The sequence below is a fragment of the Palaemon carinicauda genome, chromosome 3, assembly GCF_036898095.1.
Source record: "Palaemon carinicauda isolate YSFRI2023 chromosome 3, ASM3689809v2, whole genome shotgun sequence".
NCBI lineage: Eukaryota > Metazoa > Arthropoda > Malacostraca > Decapoda > Palaemonidae > Palaemon > Palaemon carinicauda.
This window is the reverse complement of record NC_090727.1, coordinates 22,873,413-22,893,468: the sequence shown is the minus strand read 5'-3', so window position 1 is coordinate 22,893,468 and position 20,056 is coordinate 22,873,413. Positions and strand designations below refer to the sequence as shown.

At 47.7% G+C, this 20,056-nt stretch overlaps 1 protein-coding gene across 1 annotated transcript; it reads right to left on the bottom strand.

Annotated features, from left to right (window-relative positions):
* Positions 1–809: 809 nt before the first annotated feature.
* Positions 810–1,337, bottom strand: LOC137630980 (uncharacterized protein DKFZp434B061-like). The gene has a single exon (XM_068362514.1). It carries the CDS (start codon positions 1,335–1,337, stop codon positions 810–812), a length of 528 nt encoding a protein of 175 aa, XP_068218615.1.
* Positions 1,338–20,056: the final 18,719 nt, after the last annotated feature.

Below are 20,056 nucleotides of genomic sequence, written 5' to 3'. Positions count from 1 at the left end.
TGGTTTTTGGTATTGATTATTTTAGTTTTAAGAAATAGAGTTCTAAGGATATGTTTTTTTTTTTGTGACCTTTTGTCTAAGAGTCCAGTTTATGATAAAGTAAGGGGAAAGTTTGTTTTGTGGAGACCATTGTCTGTAAGTGTGATTCAGGGTGTGGGGGTTGTCCTTGCAACATCCCGCCACAATGGGACGAAGGCCATTGCGAATTAGCATAAATTACTTAAGCCAGGAATTAGCAAGAATTAATAACCCAGGAAATACAACCATGCAGACAACTTTCTTATATACATTGTCTTTGAAAAATACTGTAAGTCACTCAGCTGATTGTTTATGGATAATTTAGTTTTAACTTTTGATTTCAAGGTGGTCATGTTTTAAGAGTAATTTTAACTTCTCATGATTCCTGCACATTGGAAATGTGCATCGAAATAGCTATAGCGCACTAGATCCTTTAAAAGCTCCTGGATCACAATGAAAACTATTTTCATGTGATCTTTAGTTTATAATGTACTTTATGATGACCTGAAACTAAAATGTGATCGCACAAACTTAAAGGATAACCTAATCGAACTGGTGCTTGACGTTTATGGAATATCTTTCCAACTAGACAAAAAGAAAAAAATATGATGGGGCAAGAAAGAGTGTGTTTATACTAAATGAATACTTCCCTCACCATGAAGCACACTGAGTACTATAATGTACTAGAAAATGTCCCTGTAAATAAATAAAATGTTTAGACAAACTTTGGGGAAGGACAAATCTAGAAACTACGATGATGTGCTTCGTTGATTTCTGACTTACCTTGTTGCCTATGGTGGTCCCATTGTGGGTGTCAACTTGTGGGGATGTCCGCTTGAGGGGGACCCGCTTGAGGGGTCTGCTCGAGAGGTATCCGCTTGAGGGGGGTCTGCTCGAGAGGGATCCGATTGAGGGGGTCTGCTCGAGAGGGATCCGATTGAGGGGGTCTGCTCGAGAGGGATCCGATTGAGGGGTCTGCTCGAGAGGGACCTGCTTGAGGGGGGTCTGCTCGAGAGGGATCCGCATGAGGGAGGTCTGCTCGAGAGGGATCCGATTGAGGGGGTCTGCTCGAGAGGGATCCGATTGAGGGGTCTGCTCGAGAGGGACCTGCTTGAGGGGGGTCTGCTCGAGAGGGATCCGCATGAGGGAGGTCTGCTCAAGAGGGATCCGATTGAGGGGTCTGCTCGAGAGGGACCTGCTTGAGGGGGGTCTGCTCGAGAGGGATCCGCATGAGGGAGGTCTGCTCGAGAGGGATCCGATTGAGGGGTCTGCTCGAGAGGGACCTGCTTGAGGGGGGTCTGCTCGAGAGGGATCCGCATGAGGGAGGTCTGCTCGAGAGGGATCCGATTGAGGGGGTCTGCTCGAGAGGGATCCGATTGAGGGGTCTGCTCGAGAGGGACCTGCTTGAGGGGGGTCTGCTCGAGAGGGATCCGCATGAGGGAGGTCTGCTCGAGAGGGATCCACTTGAGGGGGGTCTGCTCGAGAGGAGATCCACTCGAGAGGGATTCAACAGAGTAGACTGCATGCCGAGGGTATTATCCACATACCTGTAAAAGTTCAATTATCTATAATTTCCTGAAACTTAGTTCATTAGGGGACATTAATTGATAAATTTCAAGAAACGCTTCCAACCGTTTATGAAAAAAAAAAAAAAAACTTACACATCTACGAATAAATTTAAACCTATTTTGGTACATACAATATGCATTTTTATTATTATTATGATTATCATTATTCCTTGCTAAGCTACAAACCTAGTTGGAAAAGCAGAATGCTATAAGCCTGGAGGTTCCAACAGGGAAAATAGCCCAGTGAGGAAAGGAAACAAGGAAAAATGTTATTTTTATTAGTAAAATAAATTTTTGAATATACTTACCCGATAATCATGTAGCTGTCAACTCCGTTGCCCGACAGAATTCTATGGAGGGATACGCCAGCTATCACAATACTAGAAGGGGGTGTACTTACCAGCGCCACCTGTGGCCAGGTACTCAAGTACTTCTTGGTGACACCTCCTCAATTATTCCTCGGTCCACTGGTTCTCTATGGGGAGGAAGGGAGGGTCGATTAAATCATGATTATCGGGTAAGTATATTCAAAAATTTATTTTACTAATAAAAATAACATTTTTCAATATTAAACTTACCCGATAATCATGTAGCTGATTCACACCCAGGGGGGTGGGTGAAAACCAGTGTACAAGATTAAAGGATAGCTAAGTATCCCATATTTCATATAACAGTTATCTCAAATAACAATGAAATAATAAGTACCTGGTAAGGAAGTCGAATTGAACCGTTACTCTGCCTCTTTTTTAAAGTTCGTCTTCCTTACTGAGCGCAGCGTTCCTCTTGGAGGCTGAATCAACCCAAAGGTGCCAAAGTACACGGGGTTGCAACCCCTACTAAAGGACCTCTACCAAACCTTTAACCCAGGCGCTTCTCAAGAATGAATAGACCACCCGCCAAATCAAAAGGATGCGGAAGGCTTCTTAGCCTACCGTAACAACCATAAAAACAACAATAAAAGCATTCAAGAGAAAGGTTAAAAAAGGTTATGGGATTAAGGGAATGTAGTGGCTGAGCCCTCACCTACTACTGCACTCGCTGCTACGAATGGTCCCAGGGTGTAGCAGTTCTCGTAAAGAGACTGGACATCTTTAAGATAAAATGATGCAAACACTGACTTGCTCCTCCAATAGGTTGCATCCATTATGCTCTGCAGAGAACGGTTTTTATTAAAGGCCATCGAAGTAGCTACGGCTCTTACTTCGTGGGTCCTTACCTTCAGCAATGCAAGGTCTTCCTCCTTTAAGTGAGAGTGGGCTTCTCTAATCAGAAGCCTTATATAATATGAAACCCCATTCTTGGACATGGGCCTCGAAGGTTTCTTGATGGCACACAATAAGGCTTCTGACTGTCCTCGAAGAGGTTTAGACCTCTTAAGATAAAATTTGAGAGCTCTGACAGGGCAAAGAACTCTCTCTAGTTCGTTACCTACCATGTTGGAGAGGCTAGGTATTTCAAACGATCTAGGCCAAGGACGTGAAGGAAGTTCGTTCTTTGCTAGGAATCCGAGCTGAAAAGAACATGTTGCAGATTCGGTCGTGAAACCAATGTTCTTGCTGAAGGCATGAACCTCACTGACTCTCTTAGCTGTTGCAAGGCAGACGAGAAAAAGAGTCTTGAGGGTAAGGTCCTTGAAGGAAGCTGACTGGAGAGGTTCGAACCTAGGTGACATCAGGAACCTTAAGACTACGTCTAGATTCCAGCCTGGAGTGGATAGACGACGCTCTTTAGATGTCTCAAAAGACTTAAGAATGTCTTGAAGGTCCTTGTTGGAAGAAAGGTCCAAACCTCTGTGGCGGAGAACTGAAGCCAACATACTCCTATACCCTTTAATCGTAGGGGCTGAAAGGGATCTCTCATTCCTAAGATGTAGAAGGAAGTCAGCTATTTGGGTCACAGAGGTATTGGTAGAGGATATTGAATTGGCTCTACACCAGCTTCGGAAGACCTCCCACTTAGACTGGTAGACTCTACGAGTGGAAACCCTTCTCGCTCTGGCAATCGCACTGGCTGCCTCCTTCGAAAAGCCTCTAGCTCTAGCGAATCTTTCGACAGTCTGAAGGCAGTCAGCTGAAGAGCGTGGAGGTTTGGGTGCAACCTGTCTACGTGAGGTTGACGTAGAAGGTCCACTCTTAGAGGTAGAGTCCTGGGGATGTCGACTAGCCATTGAAGTACCTCTGTGAACCATTCTCTTGCAGGCCAAAGGGGAGCAACCAGCGTCAGCCGTGTCCCTTCGTGCGAGATGAATTTCTGCAGAACTTTGTTTATTATCTTGAACGGTGGGAATGCGTACAGGTCGAGATGGGACCAGTTCAGTAGAAAAGCATCCACATGAACTGCTGCAGGGTCTGGAACAGGGGAACAGTACAGCGGAAGTCTCTTGGTTATGGAGGTGGCAAACAGATCTATGGTAGGTTGACCCCACAAGGTCCAAAGTCTGTTGCACACACTCTTGTGGAGGGTCCATTCCGTGGGAATGACCTGATTCCTTCTGCTTAGGCGATCTGCTGAGACGTTCATATTGCCCTGAATGAACCTCGTGACCAGAGTGAGGTTTAGACCTCTTGACCAAATGAGGAGGTCCCTTGCGATCTCGTATAGGCTCCTCGAATGGGTCCCTCCTTGCTTGGAGATGTAAGCCAAGGCTGTGGTGTTGTCTGAGTTCACCTCCACCACTTTGCCTAGCAGGAGGGACTTGAAGTTCAACAGGGCTAAATGAACTGCTAGTAGCTCCTTGCAGTTTATGTGGAGTAATCCCTGTTCTTCGTTCCACGTTCCCGAGCATTCCCGTCCGTTCAAGGTCGCACCCCAGCCCGAGTCCGATGCATCTGAGAAGAGATGAAGATTGGGGGTCTGAATAGCCAACGATAGACCCTCCCTGAGAAGGAGGTTGTGCTTCCACCACAGGAGAGTGGTCTTCATCTCTTGGGTGATTGGGATAGAGACTGCTTCTAGAGTCGAACCCTTGTCCCAATGAGCTGCAAGATGGAATTGAAGAGGGCGGAGGTGGAGTCTCCCTAGCTCGACGAACAGGGCCAGTGATGAAAGGGTCCCTGTGAGACTCATCCACTGTCTCACCGAGCAACTGCTCCTCTTCAGCATGCTCATGATGCACTCTAGGGCTTGGCTTATCCTGGGGGCCGATGGAAAAGCCCGAAAATCCTGACTCCGAATCTCCATTCCCAGGTACACAATGGATTGGGAGGGAATGAGTTGAGACTTTTCTATGTTGACTAATAGACCCAGTTCTCTGATTAAGTCTAAAGTCCAATTGAGATTCTCCAGACAGCGACGACTCGTGGAGGCTCTCAACAGCCAGTCGTCTAAGTAGAGGGAGGCTCTGATGTCCGATAAGTGTAGGAATTTTGCTATATTCCTCATCAGATGAGTAAAGACCAGAGGAGCTGTGCTTAGGCCAAAACACAGGGCTTGGAATTGGTAGACAACCTTTCCGAAAACGAATCTCAGGAAAGGTTGGGAGTCTGGATGAATAGGAACGTGAAAGTAGGCATCTTTCAAGTCCAACGAGACCATCCAGTCCTCCTGCCTGACCGCTGCTAAGACCGACTTCGTCGTCTCCATCGTGAACGTCTGCTTGGTGACATACGCGTTGAGCGCGCTGACGTCCAGCACCGGTCTCCAACCCCCTGTCTTCTTGGCCACAAGAAAGAGACGGTTGTAGAAGCCCGGGGATTGATGGTCCCGGACTATAACCACTGCCTTCTTCTGCACAAGTAGCGACACCTCCTGGTGCAATGCTAGCCTCTTGTCCTCTTCTTTGTAGTTGGGAGAGAGGTTGATGGGCGATGTGGTCAGAGGTGGTTTGAGGCAGAATGGAATCCTGTAACCGTTCCTCAGCCAACTGACAGACTGGGCGTCTGCACCTCTCTTCTCCCAGGCTCGCCAGAAGATCTTGAGTCTGGCTCCTACTGCTGTCTGGAGATGCGGAGAGTCAGTTTTTCCCTTTAGATGTTCTGGAGCCTTTCCTGGACTTGCTCCTGTAAGAGTCTGGACGGGAGCTTCCTCGGCTGGGTGCTCTACCACGAAAGGGCGGTATGAACCTCGTAGCAGGGGTATCAACCACTGGGGAGCGATAAGTCTTGGGGACTGAGGTAGCAACCTTAGACTTACGAGCCGATGAGGCTACAAGATCGTGAGTGTCCTTTTGTATCAGGGCAGCAGACAAGTCCTTAACCAGCTCTTCGGGGAAGAGGAACTTCGAGAGCGGAGCAAAAAGAAGTTGTGACCTTTGGCAAGGTGTAATGCTGGAGGAAAGGAAGGTACACAGCTGTTCCCTTTTCTTCAAAACCCCTGATACAAACAACGACGCAAGCTCACCAGATCCATCCCTAATGGCCTTATCCATGCAGGACATTAATAGCATGGCAGAATCCTTGTCCGCAGGAGAGGTCTTCTTGCTGAGGGCCCCCAGGCACCAGTCAAGAAAGTTGAACATCTCAAATGCTCTAAACAGTCCTTTCAGTAAGTGATCCAGGTCTGAGAAGGTCCAGCAAACCTTAGAACGCCTCATTGCAGTTCTCCGAGGCGAGTCTACCAGACTTGAGAAGTCAGCCTGGGCAGAGGCAGGTACTCCCAAGCCTGGTGCTTCTCCTGTGGCATACCAAACGCTCGCTTTCGAGGAGAGCTTAGTCGGCGGGAACATGAAAGACGTTTTGCCAAGGTGTTGCTTAGTCTGCAGCCACTCCCCTAAGATCCTTAATGCTCTCTTAGAGGACCTTGCTAGGACTAGCTTAGTATAGGAGGACTTAGCTTGTTGTACGCCCAGCGAAAACTCAGATGGTGGAGAGCGGGGAATAGCAGAGACAAAGTGGTCTGGGTAAACCTCCCTAAGCAGAGCCAAGACCTTACGAAAGTCAATAGACTGTGGAGAAGGCTTGGATTCATCCACGTCTGACGAGGGATCCAGGTGTGCCTCCTCATCATCAGACGCCTCATCATCAGAGTGTAGCGGAGATATTGGACCAGAATGCTGAACAGCAGAGTCAGAACGAGTAGGAACAATATTAGTGGTTTCCTCTTCAAGTAACTGTTGAGGGAGAACCTGAGGCTCAGACTGCAAAGGCTGAAAAACAGACAAAGCAGAAGGAAGGCGCATGGGTGGAGGAGGCTGACTCCTAGCATGAGAGGTTGAACCCAAGGGTTGCGCTTGCTGAGCGGTTGGTGGAAGCGGAGAAGCAAGTTCCTGTTCCTGTGGTGTGAGCGGAGCGTGATGAGGTTGAGGCTGCGCAGAACAAGGTAAATGTCTCGCAAACTGAGGCTCCTGAGGCGCAAGGCCAAGGTGTAGTGGAGCTTGCCTTGTGGATGGTTGAGCTCGCTGCAGCGAGAGCTGAGGAGACTGACTCATGCACGGGAGAGGTTGTTGTACCTCAGCCGAGAGTAGTACCACTGGTGGAGCAGGAAGGGGAGGCGGAGGAAGAGAGGTATAATCCTCCTGATCCCATAGCAAAGGTTGCCTTAAAGAAGGCGGAGGCTGAACACCACTGGGAACAGCAAACTCAGACTGTGGCTCAACATCGTACGCCTGGCAGGTGGTACTGCGATCAGGCGGAGGAAGCGCAGGCGGAGCGAGCGTAGGCGGAGCGAACGCAGGCGGAGGGAGTGTAGGCGGAGGCGGAGGCGCAACACTCTCAGCCCGACACTCACGCATCAAGTCCGAAAGCTGTGCTTGCATGGACTGTAGTAGAGTCCACTTAGGGTCGGCAGAAACTACAGTAGGCTGAGGTAAAGCCTTAACAGTCGAGCTCTGTTGTGGCAGAACCTTACTCCTCTTGGGCGGAGTGCAGTCGACAGATGACTGCGGCGAGTCAGAGCTGAGCCAATGACTGCAACCTGGCTGAGCACTCGCGGACTGGACTCTGCGTTTAAGTGGTCTCGAGACCTGAGACCAACGTTTCTTCCCTGACAGATGATCAGCGGACGAGAAAAAGACGGGCTCAATCGTCTGCAGGTGGGAGTGACGGTCTTTGGAAGACACGCCCGCAACAACCGAGGATACTTCTGTGCGCCTGACAAGGCCTGCCGAACCCTTATGCCCTTCGACATTGCTTCTCCCCTGGGCTTGGGAGCTTGCAAGAGGTCCCGGACTGGGAGGACGACTGGCTCGCACAGAAGTATCCTCACGCACCACACTGGCACTGACACTAGCACTTGGCACTGCACTGACACTAGCACTCGTCACAGCACTGGCACTAATTCCACCCACTGCACTCTTGACCTTAAGTTCCTTAACTTCGGCCATCAGAGACTTATGGTCACTTACCACTGACTCTACTTTATCGCCTAAGGCCTGAATAGCACGCAAAACAACAGACATATCAGGCGGAGGGCAAACAGTAGGTTCGGGGGTAGCCACTACAGGGGTAGGAAAAGGTGGGGGATCATGAGGTGAGGAAAACAGTGAAGAGTGAGAAGAACTCCTCCTAACTCTACCTCTCTCTAACTTAGTTGAATATTTTAAAAGACGGACAAATTCCAGTTCCGAAAGTCCGGCGCATTCCTCACATCGATTTTCTAACTGACAGGGTCTGTCCCTACAGTCAGAACAAGCGGTGTGAGGATCTACCGAGGCCTTCGGAATACGCCTATTGCAAGACCTACATCGTCTATGGGAGGGGGCTTGCGAAATGTCAGACATCTTGAATCCAAAGAGTTAGCCAAAGGGGTTCCAAAATCAAGCAAAAGATCGTTAACCGTATATCAGGACTATATAAAAGCTATCTAGCTAATATAAGAAGGTTTCCAGTAAAGCGACAGCCGAAATCTGAGAGAATACTTCACCAATTAGCCGTGAACAAACTCGAAGATCATAAGCATATCCCAGAACGTCTTGCCGGAAGCACGACAGAGGAATAATTGAGGAGGTGTCAACAAGAAGTACTTGAGTACCTGGCCACAGGTGGCGCTGGTAAGTACACCCCCTTCTAGTATTGTGATAGCTGGCGTATCCCTCCATAGAATTCTGTCGGGCAACGGAGTTGACAGCTACATGATTATCGGGTAAGTTTAATATTGAAAAATGTTATTTTCATTAGTAAAATAAATTTTTGAATATACTTACCCGATAATCATGTAGCTGTCAACTCCGTTGCCCGACAGAATTCTACGGAAGGGATACGCCAGCGATCGCTATACAAGAGGGGGGTGTACTCACAAGCGCCACCTGTGGCCAGGTACTGCAGTACTTCTTGTTGACACCACCTCAATTTTTCCTCGGTCCACTGGTTCTATGGGGAGGAAGGGTGGGTCAATTAAATCATGATTATCGGGTAAGTATATTCAAAAATTTAATTTACTAATGAAAATAACATTTTTCAATATTAAACTTACCCGATAATCATGTAGCTGATTCACACCCAGGGAGGTGGGTGAAAACCAGTGTACATGTATATCAAGAAGCTAAGTATCCCGTATTTCATATTATCAGTTATTCAAAATAACAATGAAATTATAAGTACCTGGTAAGGAAGTCGACTTGAGCCATTACTCTGCCTTAAATAAGTTCGTCTTCCTTACTGAGCGCAGCGTTCCTCTTAGGAGGCTGAACAACTCTAAGGTGCTGAAGTATCAAGGGCTGCAACCCATACTAAAGGACCTCATCACAACCTTTAACCTCGGCGCTTCTCAAGAAAGAATTGACCACCCGCCAAATCAACAAGGATGTGGAAGGCTTCTTAGCCGACCGTACAACCCATAAAAAGTATTCAAGAGAAAGGTTAAAAGGTTATGGGATTATGGGAATGTAGTGGCTGAGCCCCCGCCTACTACTGCATTCGTTGCTACGAATGGTCCCAGGGTGTAGCAGTACTCGTAAAGAGACTGGACATCTTTGAGATAGAATGATGCGAACACTGACTTGCTTCTCCAATAGGTTGCATCCATAACACACTGCAGAGAACGGTTCTGTTTGAAGGCCACTGAAGTAGCCACAGCTCCCACTTCATGTGTCCTTACCTTCAGCAAAGCAAGGTCTTCTTCCTTCAGATGAGAATGTGCTTCCCTAATCAGAAGCCTGAATAGTAAGAAACTGAGTTCTTAGACCTTGGAAAAGAAGGTTTCTTGATAGCACACCATAAGGCTTCTGATTGTCCTCGTAAAGGTTAAGACCTTTTTAGATAGTACCTAAGAGCTCTACCTGGGCAAAGTACTCTCTCCAGTTCATTCCCCACCAAGTTGGACAGGCTTGGGATCTCGAACGACTTAGGCCAAGGACGTGAAGGAAGCTCGTTTAGCAAAAACCGAGCTGCAAGGAACATGTAGCCGTTTCAGATGTGAAAACAATGATCCTGCTGAAGGCGTGGATCTCACTTACTCTTTTAGCTGTTGTCAAGCACACGAGGAAAAGAGTTTTTAATGTGAGGTCCTAAAAAGAGGCTGATTGGAGAGGTTCAAATCTTGATGACATAAGGAACCTTAGGACCACGTCTAGATTCCAGCCTGGAGTGGACAACCGACGTTCCTTTGAGGTCTCAAAAGACCTAGGGAGGTCCTGTAGATCTTTGTTGGTGGAAAGATCCAAGCCTCTGTGGCGGAAAACCGCTGCCAACATACTTCTGTAACCCTTGATCGTAGGAGCTGAAAGGGATCTTACTTTCCTTAGATGTAACAGGAAGTCAGCAATCTGGGTTACAGTGGTACTGGTTGAGGAAACTGCATTGGTCTTGTACCAGCTACGGAAGACTTCCCCTTGAGACTGATAGATTCCGAGAGTGGATGTTCTCCTTGCTCTGGCAATCGCTCTGGCTGCCTTCTTCGAAAAGCCCCTAGCTCTTGAGAGTCTTTCGAAAGTCTGAAGGCAGTCAGACGAAGAGCGTGGAGGTTCGGGTGTACCTTCTTTACGTGAGGTTGACGTAGAAGGTTCACTCCTAGAGGAAGAGTCCTGGGAATGTCGACCAGCCATTGCAGTACCTCTATGAACCATTCTCTCGCGGGCCAGAGCGGAGCCAACCAACGTCAGCCGTGTCCCTTTGCGAGAGGAGAACTTCTGAAGTACCCTGTTGACAATCTTGAACGGCGGGAATGCATACAGGTCGAGATGGGACCAATCCAGCAGAAAAGCATCCACGTGAACTGCTGCTGGGTCTGGAATCGGAGAACAATACAACAGGAGTCTCTAGGTTATCGAGGTAGCGAACAGATCTATGGTTGGCTGACCCCACAGGGCCCAAAGTCTGCTGCAAACATTCTTGTGAAGGGTCCACTCTGTGGGGATGACCTGACCCTTCCGGCTGAGGCGATCTGCCATGACATTCATACCGCCCTGAATGAACCTCGATACCAGCGTGAGCTTTCGATCTTTTGACCAGATGAGGAGGTCCCTTGCGATCTAGAACAACTTCCACGAAAGAGTCCCTCCCTGCTTGAAGATGTAAGCCAGGGCTGTGGTGTTGTCAGAGTCCACCTCCACCACCTTGTTAAGCTGGAGGGACTTGAAGTTTATCAAGGCCAGAAGAACCGCCAACAACTCCTTGCAATTGATGTGAAGTGTCCTTTGCTCCTGATTCCATGTTCCCGAGCATTCCTGTCCGTCCAAAGTCGCACCCCAGCCCGTGTCTGATGCGTCCGAGAGGAGACGGCGGTCGGGTTTCTGAACAGCCAAAGGTAGACTTCCTTGAGAAGAAAGCTGTTCTTACACCACGCGAGAGAAGACCTCCTCTCTTCGGAAACAGGAACTGAGACCGTCTCTAGCGTCATGTCCTTTATCCAGTGAGCAGCTAGATGAAACTGAAGGGGGGGAGGTGGAGTCTCCCTAACACGATGAACAGGGCCAGCGATGAAAGTGTCCCTGTTAGACTCATCCACTACCTGACTGAGCATCGGTTCCTTCTCAGCATGCTCTGGATGCATTCTAGGGCTTGGAAGATCCTTGGGGCCGACGGAAAAGCCCGAAAAGCTCGACTCTGAAGATCCATACCCAGGTAGACAATGGTCTGGGATGGGACGAGCTGAGACTCCTCAAAATTGACCAGGAGGCCCAGTTCCTTGGTCAGATCCATAGTCCATCTGAGAATCTCCAGACAGCGACGACTTGTGGGAGCTCTTAAAAGCCAGTCGTCTGACGGAGCCGGACACAAGATCATGGTACTGCTGCACAGTCTGTGAACTGTCAACCATGGGGAAGCGAGGAAGTACAGTGACAACCCGAAGCTGTCTAGACTGTCTGGGTCGTACAGACAACTCCTTATCGGTTTGCTGAGGTTGCCGCACTGCGTCACAACAAGTCACTTCTGCTGGTTGTTGAACGTCTTCCCAGTGACACACTGACTCCGTAAACAAAAAATCCTCTAACAAGGACTAAGCTTGGACTGCATGTCTTGCAACACAGCTCAAGGTCTATGGGAGCAGGTGTGGTAACAGACGGGGTTAGCGACTGAAGTGGAACCATTACCTTCCCTGGAAGCATGTTATGCTTAAATAAAAGTCCATAGGAGGCTACGCAGCTAAAGGCTCCTCTCCAAATGACAGAGTCCTCAAGGGAATATCAGAAGGAGGGAGAAAAGCACTTTCTCATCTACAGGGACCATATCCGAGAAAAGCTAAGTTCTCTCAGTGAGGGTTTCACTGGTGCAAAAGCAGCAGACTAGAAGGCAACGTTATGAAACTGCTTGACAGTCTAGTGAGTTGGCAACAACCAAAGATGTGTGACTGAGAAGCATGCGGTAAGGTATGCAGAGCATGCTGTATGTAGAGCATGCTGTAAGGTAAGCAGAGCATGTTGCATGGCGTGTAACATTTCCATTACTGTCCATTGAAAGTGCACGTGCCGAGGGAATTGATTTAGACTGTTTTGTTGATGAATTTGATAGCCGGCATGATAATCGTAGAATTAAGCTGCACTAAATATACGTACTATAATCTACTTCACCTCAGGAAAGGGAAACTCGCCCTGTTGGCAACACTGCATTACTTCATGCATGCTTGCATGGGGTTTTAATATCAACATAATATTTACATTACATTCATAACTCATGATTCATTTTTGTTTTGAAGATATTTTTGCCATATTTTGCGATTTTGTTAAAAATATATTGCAAGGAATACATATATATTTTTTTTATATAAGTAATACGAATAACCTCCATTATCATAATGTTTGTGTAGGCATACATGTATATGATTACAAATGCAAGTTATGAAAGTAATGAGGTGTTATTATTGTCATTTGTTATTTCAAAGTTGAATGGGAAGAGGCTCAAGTTGAGGAGAAAGTGGCAGATGCATGCGTTGAGGTGGCTGACTCATAGCATGAGGTTCCTGCCTCAAGAGTTGCGCTTGCCTCAAGGGTTGAGGTGGCTGCGCAGAGAGAGGCTCTTGACTCACGAGTTAAGGTTCTTGAGGTGTGAGCTGCGAGAGTTGAGGTAGCGGCTGCGCAGAACGCAGTTCCTGTCTCACGAGTTGAGGTTCCTGAGGAGCTAGCCTCAAGAGTTGAGGCTCTCGCCTTGAGGAAAGTTGAGGTAGCAGCTGCGAGAGCTGAGGTGGCTGCCTCAAGGATGGTAGAGGTTGTCGTACCTCAAGAGGTTGTTGCCTCGAAGATGGTCTAACTGCAAGAAAATCTTGCCTCAAGGCATAAGACTCCTGCTCCCATTGTTGAGGTTGCCTTAAGGAAGGTTGAGGTTGCTGCACAACGCTGGTAACTGGCAACTCCGAACGCGGTAAGGTAGCTTGAGGAACCTCAACTTCGTACGCCTGGCAGACTGGACTGCGGTGAGGCGGAGCGCTCGCAGGAGGAGGTGTAACCTTCTCAGCCTGAAACTCACGCATTAAGACCGCAAGCTGCGACTGCATGGACTGCAGCAAAGTCATCTTGGGATCAACAGACGATAAGGTCTGTTGAGGCAAAGCCTTAACAGAAGATGAGGTCTGTTGAGGCATCGCCTTACCTCTCTTAGGAGGTGTGCAGTCACCTGATGACTGCGGAGAGTCAGAGCTAACCCAATGACTGCATCCGGGTTGTTGAACTCTAGAGGTCTGGACTTTACGTTTAAGAGGTCTTGAGACCTGAGTCCAGCGTTTTCTCCCCGAAATTTCTTCTGCAGACGAGCAAAATAAGGGCTCAATCGTCTGCGGGTGGGAGTGACGGTCTCTGTAAGACACGCCCGCAACCACCGAGGATACTTCTGTGCGCCGATCAAGGCCTGCCGAACCCTTTTGCCCTTCGACATTGCTTCTCCCCTGGGCTTGGGAGCTTGTAAGAGGTCCCGGACTGGGAGGACGACTGGCACGCACAAAAGTACCCTCACGCACAACACTGACACACTTTGCGCTAATCACTTATCACTTTCGATTTTCTGTTTGCACTTATTTCACTGAACTCGAAACTTTAAGTGGTTTGTACCTGAAACACGCAATTCTATCCTTCCTTAAAAGTTAGTAATTGCGAAAACAGAATTACAATGTAACAGAAAAATCTAATGAAAGATAAATAATTCAGTGGCTGGAAAGAGACTAAACACTAGATCAAATAAACTACGTTTAAAATCTCTCACCGCATAAAGCTTGAGAACAAGAATAAAACTCTAGAAACGTTTACCTTCTTCCCCTAAAGAGACTAGGGAGAAGAGCAAAAACGATAACAACGTTACTCGCTTGAACGAAACGTTTATCCAGCTCTCTCTCCCTCCGTCTCTATCTCTCTCTCTCTCTCTCTCTTGACTTAGAACCTGAGAGAAGAGCCCAATCATATATATCGTTAAAACATATTATTGTTAAAGGAAAAAAACTGAAAGATTTCCCAAATAAAAAGTTCCTTTATTAGAATTAAAACCATTTAAGCTAAGAAAGAATGAACAAAACGCTAGAATCGGTTTACTCTTACTGCAACGTGACACCGTGATAGACTCTCTCTCTATCGTAACGATAGAGCGCAAGTTGAACGTTCTGAACGTCAACAACTGCAGAGACAAAACAAAACGTTAGTTCAACTTTGAAAACAGTACGAGACTATCAAAGAAATTCTTTCAAAAACATTAAAATAGCATAATATGTTAACAGGTAAAACCGAAATGACGGGCTCAATGTTAATAAACTTCGGTACCAAGAAAAGACCGCCTACTATTAGGAAAGGTCGAATATAAACAAATATAAAAATTAATTTTAATAAGTTTATAATAAAAGGAAGTTAATCGAAGAGGCCTATAAAAGGCGGAGAGATATAAAATAAATCTATAACTTTTGTTAAGCAAAATTAAGAAAGAGAGCCTATACTCTCTTAGACACCAACACTTCCGTCTAAGGGAAGGGTCGGCCATTTAAAAGTGAAAGAGAGTTCATACTCTCTTCGTCACCATAATTAATCAAATTAATTCCAAAAGCTAGCTAAGCTAATGATAAAAATGTTATTTTTATTAATAAAATAAATTTTTGAATATACTTACCCGATAATCATGTAGCTGTCAACTCCGTTGCCCGACAGAATTCTATGGAGGGATACGCCAGCTATCACAATACTAGAAGGGGGTGTACTTACCAGCGCCACCTGTGGCCAGGTACTCAATTACTTGTTGTTGACACCTCCTCAATTATTCCTCGGTCCACTGGTTCTCTCTGGGGAGGAAGGGAGGGTCGATTAAATCATGATTATCGGGTAAGTATATTCAAAAATTTATTTTATTAATAAAAATAACATTTTTCAATATTAAACTTACCCGATAATCATGTAGCTGATTCACACCCAGGGGGGTGGGTGAAAACCAGTGTACAAGATTAAAGGATAGCTAAGTATCCCATATTTCATATAACAGTTATCTCAAATAACAATGAAATAATAAGTACCTGGTAAGGAAGTCGAATAGAACCGTTACTCTGCCTCTTTATTTAAAGTTCGTCTTCCTTACTGAGCGCAGCGTTCCTCTTGGAGGCTGAATCAACCCAAAGGTGCCAAAGTACACGGGGTTGCAACCCCTACTAAAGGACCTCTACCAAACCTTTAACCCAGGCGCTTCTCAAGAATGAATAGACCACCCGCCAAATCCAAGGATGCGGAAGGCTTCTTAGCCTACCGTAACAACCATAAAAAAAAAAATAAAAGTATTCAAGAGAAAGGTTAAAAAAGGTTATGGGATTAAGGGAATGTAGTGGCTGAGCCCTCACCTACTACTGCACTCGCTGCTACGAATGGTCCCAGGGTGTAGCAGTTCTCGTAAAGAGACTGGACATCTTTCAGATAAAATGATGCAAACATTGACTTGCTCCTCCAATAGGTTGCATCCATTATGCTCTGCAGAGAACGGTTTTTATTAAAGGCCATCGAAGTAGCTACAGCTCTTACTTCGTGGGTCCTTACCTTCAGCAATGCAAGGTCTTCCTCCTTTAAGTGAGAATGTGCTTCTCTGATCAGAAGCCTTATATAGTACGAAAGCCCATTCTTGGACATGGGTCTCGAGGGTTTCTTGATGGCACACCATAAGGCTTCTGACTGTCCTCGAATAGGTTTAGACCTCTTCAGATAATATTTGAGAGCTCTGACAGGGCAAAGAACTCTCTCTAGTTCGTTACCTACCATGTTGGAGAGGCTAGGTATTTCGAACGATCTAGGCCAAGGACGTGAAGGAAGCTCGTTCTTTGCTAGGAATCCAAGCTGAAAAGAACATGTTGCAGATTCGGTTGTGAAACCAATGTTCTTGCTGAAGGCATGAACCTCACTGACTCTCTTAGTTGTTGCAAGGCAAACGAGAAAAAGAGTCTTGAGGGTAAGGTCCTTGAAGGAAGGTGACTGGAGAGGTTCGAACCTAGATGTCATAAGGAACCTTAAGACTACGTCTAGATTCCAGCCTGGAGTGGAAAGACGACGTTCTTTAGACGTCTCAAAAGACTTGAGAATGTCTTGAAGGTCCTTGTTGGAAGACAGGTCCAAACCTCTGTGGCGGAGAACTGAGGCCAACATGCTCCTATATCCTTTAATCGTAGGTGCTGAAAGGGATCTCTCATTCCTAAGATGTAGAAGGAAGTCAGCTATTTGGATCACAGAGGTATTGGTAGAGGATATTGAATTGGCTCTACACCAGCTTCGGAAGACCTCCCACTTAGACTGGTAGACTCTACGAGTGGAAACTCTTCTAGCTCTGGCAATCGCACTGGCTGCCTCCTTCGAAAAGCCTCTAGCTCTAGCGAATCTTTCGACAGTCTGAAGGCAGTCAGCCGAAGAGCGTGGAGGTTTGGGTGCAACCTGTCTACGTGAGGTTGACGTAGAAGGTCCACTCTTAGAGGTAGAGTCCTGGGGAAGTCGACTAGCCATTGAAGTACCTCTGTGTACCATTCTCTTGCAGGCCAAAGGGGAGCAACCAGCGTCAGCCGTGTCCCTTCGTCCGAGACGAATTTCTGCAGAACTTTGTTTATTATCTTGAACGGAGGGAATGCGTACAGGTCGAGATGGGACCAGTTCAGAAGAAAAGCATCCACATGAACCGCTGCAGGGTCTGGAACAGGGGAACAATAAAGCGGAAGTCTCTTGGTTATGGAGGTGGCAAACAGATCTATGGTAGGTTGACCCCACAAGGTCCAAAGTCTGTTGCACACACTCTTGTGGAGGGTCCATTCCGTGGGAATGACCTGATTCCTTCTGCTTAGGCGATCCGCTGAAACATTCATATCGCCCTGGATGAACCTCGTGACCAGAGTGAGGTTTAGACCTCTTGACCAAATGAGGAGGTCCCTTGCGATCTCGTAAAGGCTCCTCGAATGGGTCCCTCCTTGCTTGGAGATGTAAGCCAAGGCTGTGGTGTTGTCTGAATTCACCTCCACCACTTTGCCTAGCAGGAGGGACTTGAAGTTCAACAGGGCTAGATGAACTGCTAGCAGTTCCTTGCAGTTGATGTGGAGTAATCCTTGTTCCTCGTTCCATACTCCCGAGCATTCCCGTCCGTCCAAGGTCGCACCCCAGCCCGAGTCCGATGCATCTGAGAAGAGATGAAGATTGGGGGTCTGGATGGCCAATGATAGACCCTCCTTGAGAAGAAGATTGTGCTTCCACCACAGGAGAGTGGTCTTCATCTCTTGGTTGATAGGGATAGAGACTGCTTCTAGAGTCGAGCCCTTGTCCCAATGAGCAGCAAGATGGAATTGAAGAGGGCGGAGGTGGAGTCTTCCTAGCTCGACAAACAGGGCCAGTGATGAGAGGGTCCCTGTGAGACTCATCCACTGTCTCACTGAGCAATTGCTCCTCTTCAGCATGCTCATGATGCACTCTAGGGCTTGGCTTATCCTGGGGGCCGATGGAAAAGCCCGAAAATCCTGACTCCGAATCTCCATTCCCAGGTACACAATGGATTGGGAGGGAATGAGTTGAGATTTCTCTATATTGACTAATAGACCTAGGTCTCTGATTAAGTCTAAAGTCCAATTGAGGTTCTCCAGACAACGACGACTCGTGGAGGCTCTCAACAGCCAGTCGTCTAGGTAGAGGGAGGCTCTGATGTTCGACAAGTGTAGGAATTTTGCTACATTCCTCATCAGATGAGTAAAGACCATAGGAGCTGTGCTTAGGCCAAAACACAGGGCTTGGAACTGATAGACAACCTTTCCGAAAACGAATCTCAGGAAAGGTTGGGAGTCTGGATGAATGGGAACGTGAAAGTATGCATCTTTCAAGTCCAACGAGACCATCCAGTCCTCCTGTCTGACCGCTGCTAAGACCGACTTGGTCGTCTCCATCGTGAACGTCTGCTTGGTGACATACTCGTTGAGAGAGCTGACGTCCAGCACCGGTCTCCAACCTCCTGTCTTCTTGGCCACAAGAAAGAGACGGTTGTAGAAGCCCGGGGATTGATGGTCCCGGACTATAACCACTGCCTTCTTCTGCACAAGTAGCGACACCTCCTGTTGCAATGCTAGCCTCTTGTCCTCTTCTTTGTAGTTGGGAGAGAGGTTGATGGGCGATGTGGTCAGAGGTGGTTTGAGGCAGAATGGAATCCTGTAACCGTTCCTCAGCCAACTGACAGACTGTGCGTCTGCACCTCTCTTCTCCCAGGCTCGCCAGAAGATCTTGAGTCTGGCTCCTACTGTTGTCTGGAGAAACGGAGAGTCAGTTCTTTCCCTTAGATGTCCTGGATCCTTTCCTAGACTTGCTCCTGTGAGAGTCTGGACGGGAGCTTCCTCGGCTGGGGGCTCTACCACGAAAGGGCGGTATGAACCTCGTAGCCGGGGTATCAGCCACTGGGGAGCGATAAGTCTTGGGGACTGAGGTGGCAACCTTAGACTTACGAGCCGATGAGGCTACAAGATCGTGCGTGTCCTTTTGTATCAGGGCAGCAGACAAGTCCTTAACTAGCTCTTCGGGAAAGAGGAACTTCGAGAGCGGAGCAAAAAGGAGTTGTGACCGTTGGCAAGGTGTAATGCTGGCGGAAAGGAAGGTACACAGTTGTTCCCTTTTCTTCAACACCCCTGATACAAACAACGACGCTAGCTCGCCCGATCCATCTCTGATGGCCTTATCCATGCAGGACATTAAAAGCATGGCAGAATCTTTGTCCGCAGGAGAGGTTTTCTTGCTGAGGGCCCCCAGGCACCAGTCGAGAAAGTTGAACATTTCAAATGCTCTGAACATCCCTTTCAGTAAGTGATCCAGGTCTGAGAAGGTCCAGCAAACCTTCGAGCGTCTCATAGCAGTTCTCCGAGGCGAGTCCACCAGACTTGAGAAGTCAGCCTGGGCAGAGGCAGGTACTCCCAAGCCTGGTGCTTCCCCTGTGGCATACCAAACGCTCGCTTTCGAAGTGAGCTTCGTTGGAGGGAACATGAAGGAAGTCTTGCCAAGGTGTTGTTTAGACTGCAGCCACTCCCCTAAGATCCTTAAAGCCCTCTTGGAGGATCTAGCTAGGACAAGCTTAGTATAGGAGGACTTAGCTTGTTGTACGCCCAGCGAAAACTCAGATGGTGGAGAGCGGGGAATAGCAGAGACAAAGTGGTCTGGGTAAATCTCCCTGAGTAGAGCCAAGACCTTACGAACATCAATAGACTGTGGAGAAAGCTTGGATTCGTCCACGTCTGATGAGGGATCAAGGTGTGCCTCCTCATCATCCGACACCTCATCACCAGAGTGTAGCGAAGAGATCGGACAAGAATGCTGAACCGCAGAGTCAGAACGGGTAGGAACAATAACAGTGGTTTCCTCTTCCAGTAACTGTTGAGGGAAAACCTGAGGCTCAGACTGCAAAGGCTGAACAACAGACGAAGCAGAAGGAAGGCGCATGGGTGAAGGAGGTTGACTCCTAGCAAGAGAGGTTGAACCCAAGGATTGCGCTTGCTGAGCGGAGGACGGAGGCGGAGTAGCCCGTTCCTGTTCCTGTGAGATGAGCGGAGCATGATGAGGTTGAGGCTGCGCAGAACAAGGTAAAGTTCTCGCAAGCTGAGGCTCCTGAGGCGCAAGTCCAGGGTGTAGAGGAGCTTGCCTTGAGGAGGGTTGAGCTCGCTGCAGCGATGGCTGAGCAGACTGACTCATGGAAGGGAGAGGTTGTTGTACC

What these genes read in the sequence shown, in the direction of transcription:
- LOC137630980 (XM_068362514.1), bottom strand. Translation starts at nt 1,337, where the DNA reads ATGCGGATCCCTCTCGAGCAGACCCCCCTCAAGCAGGTCCCTCTCGAG.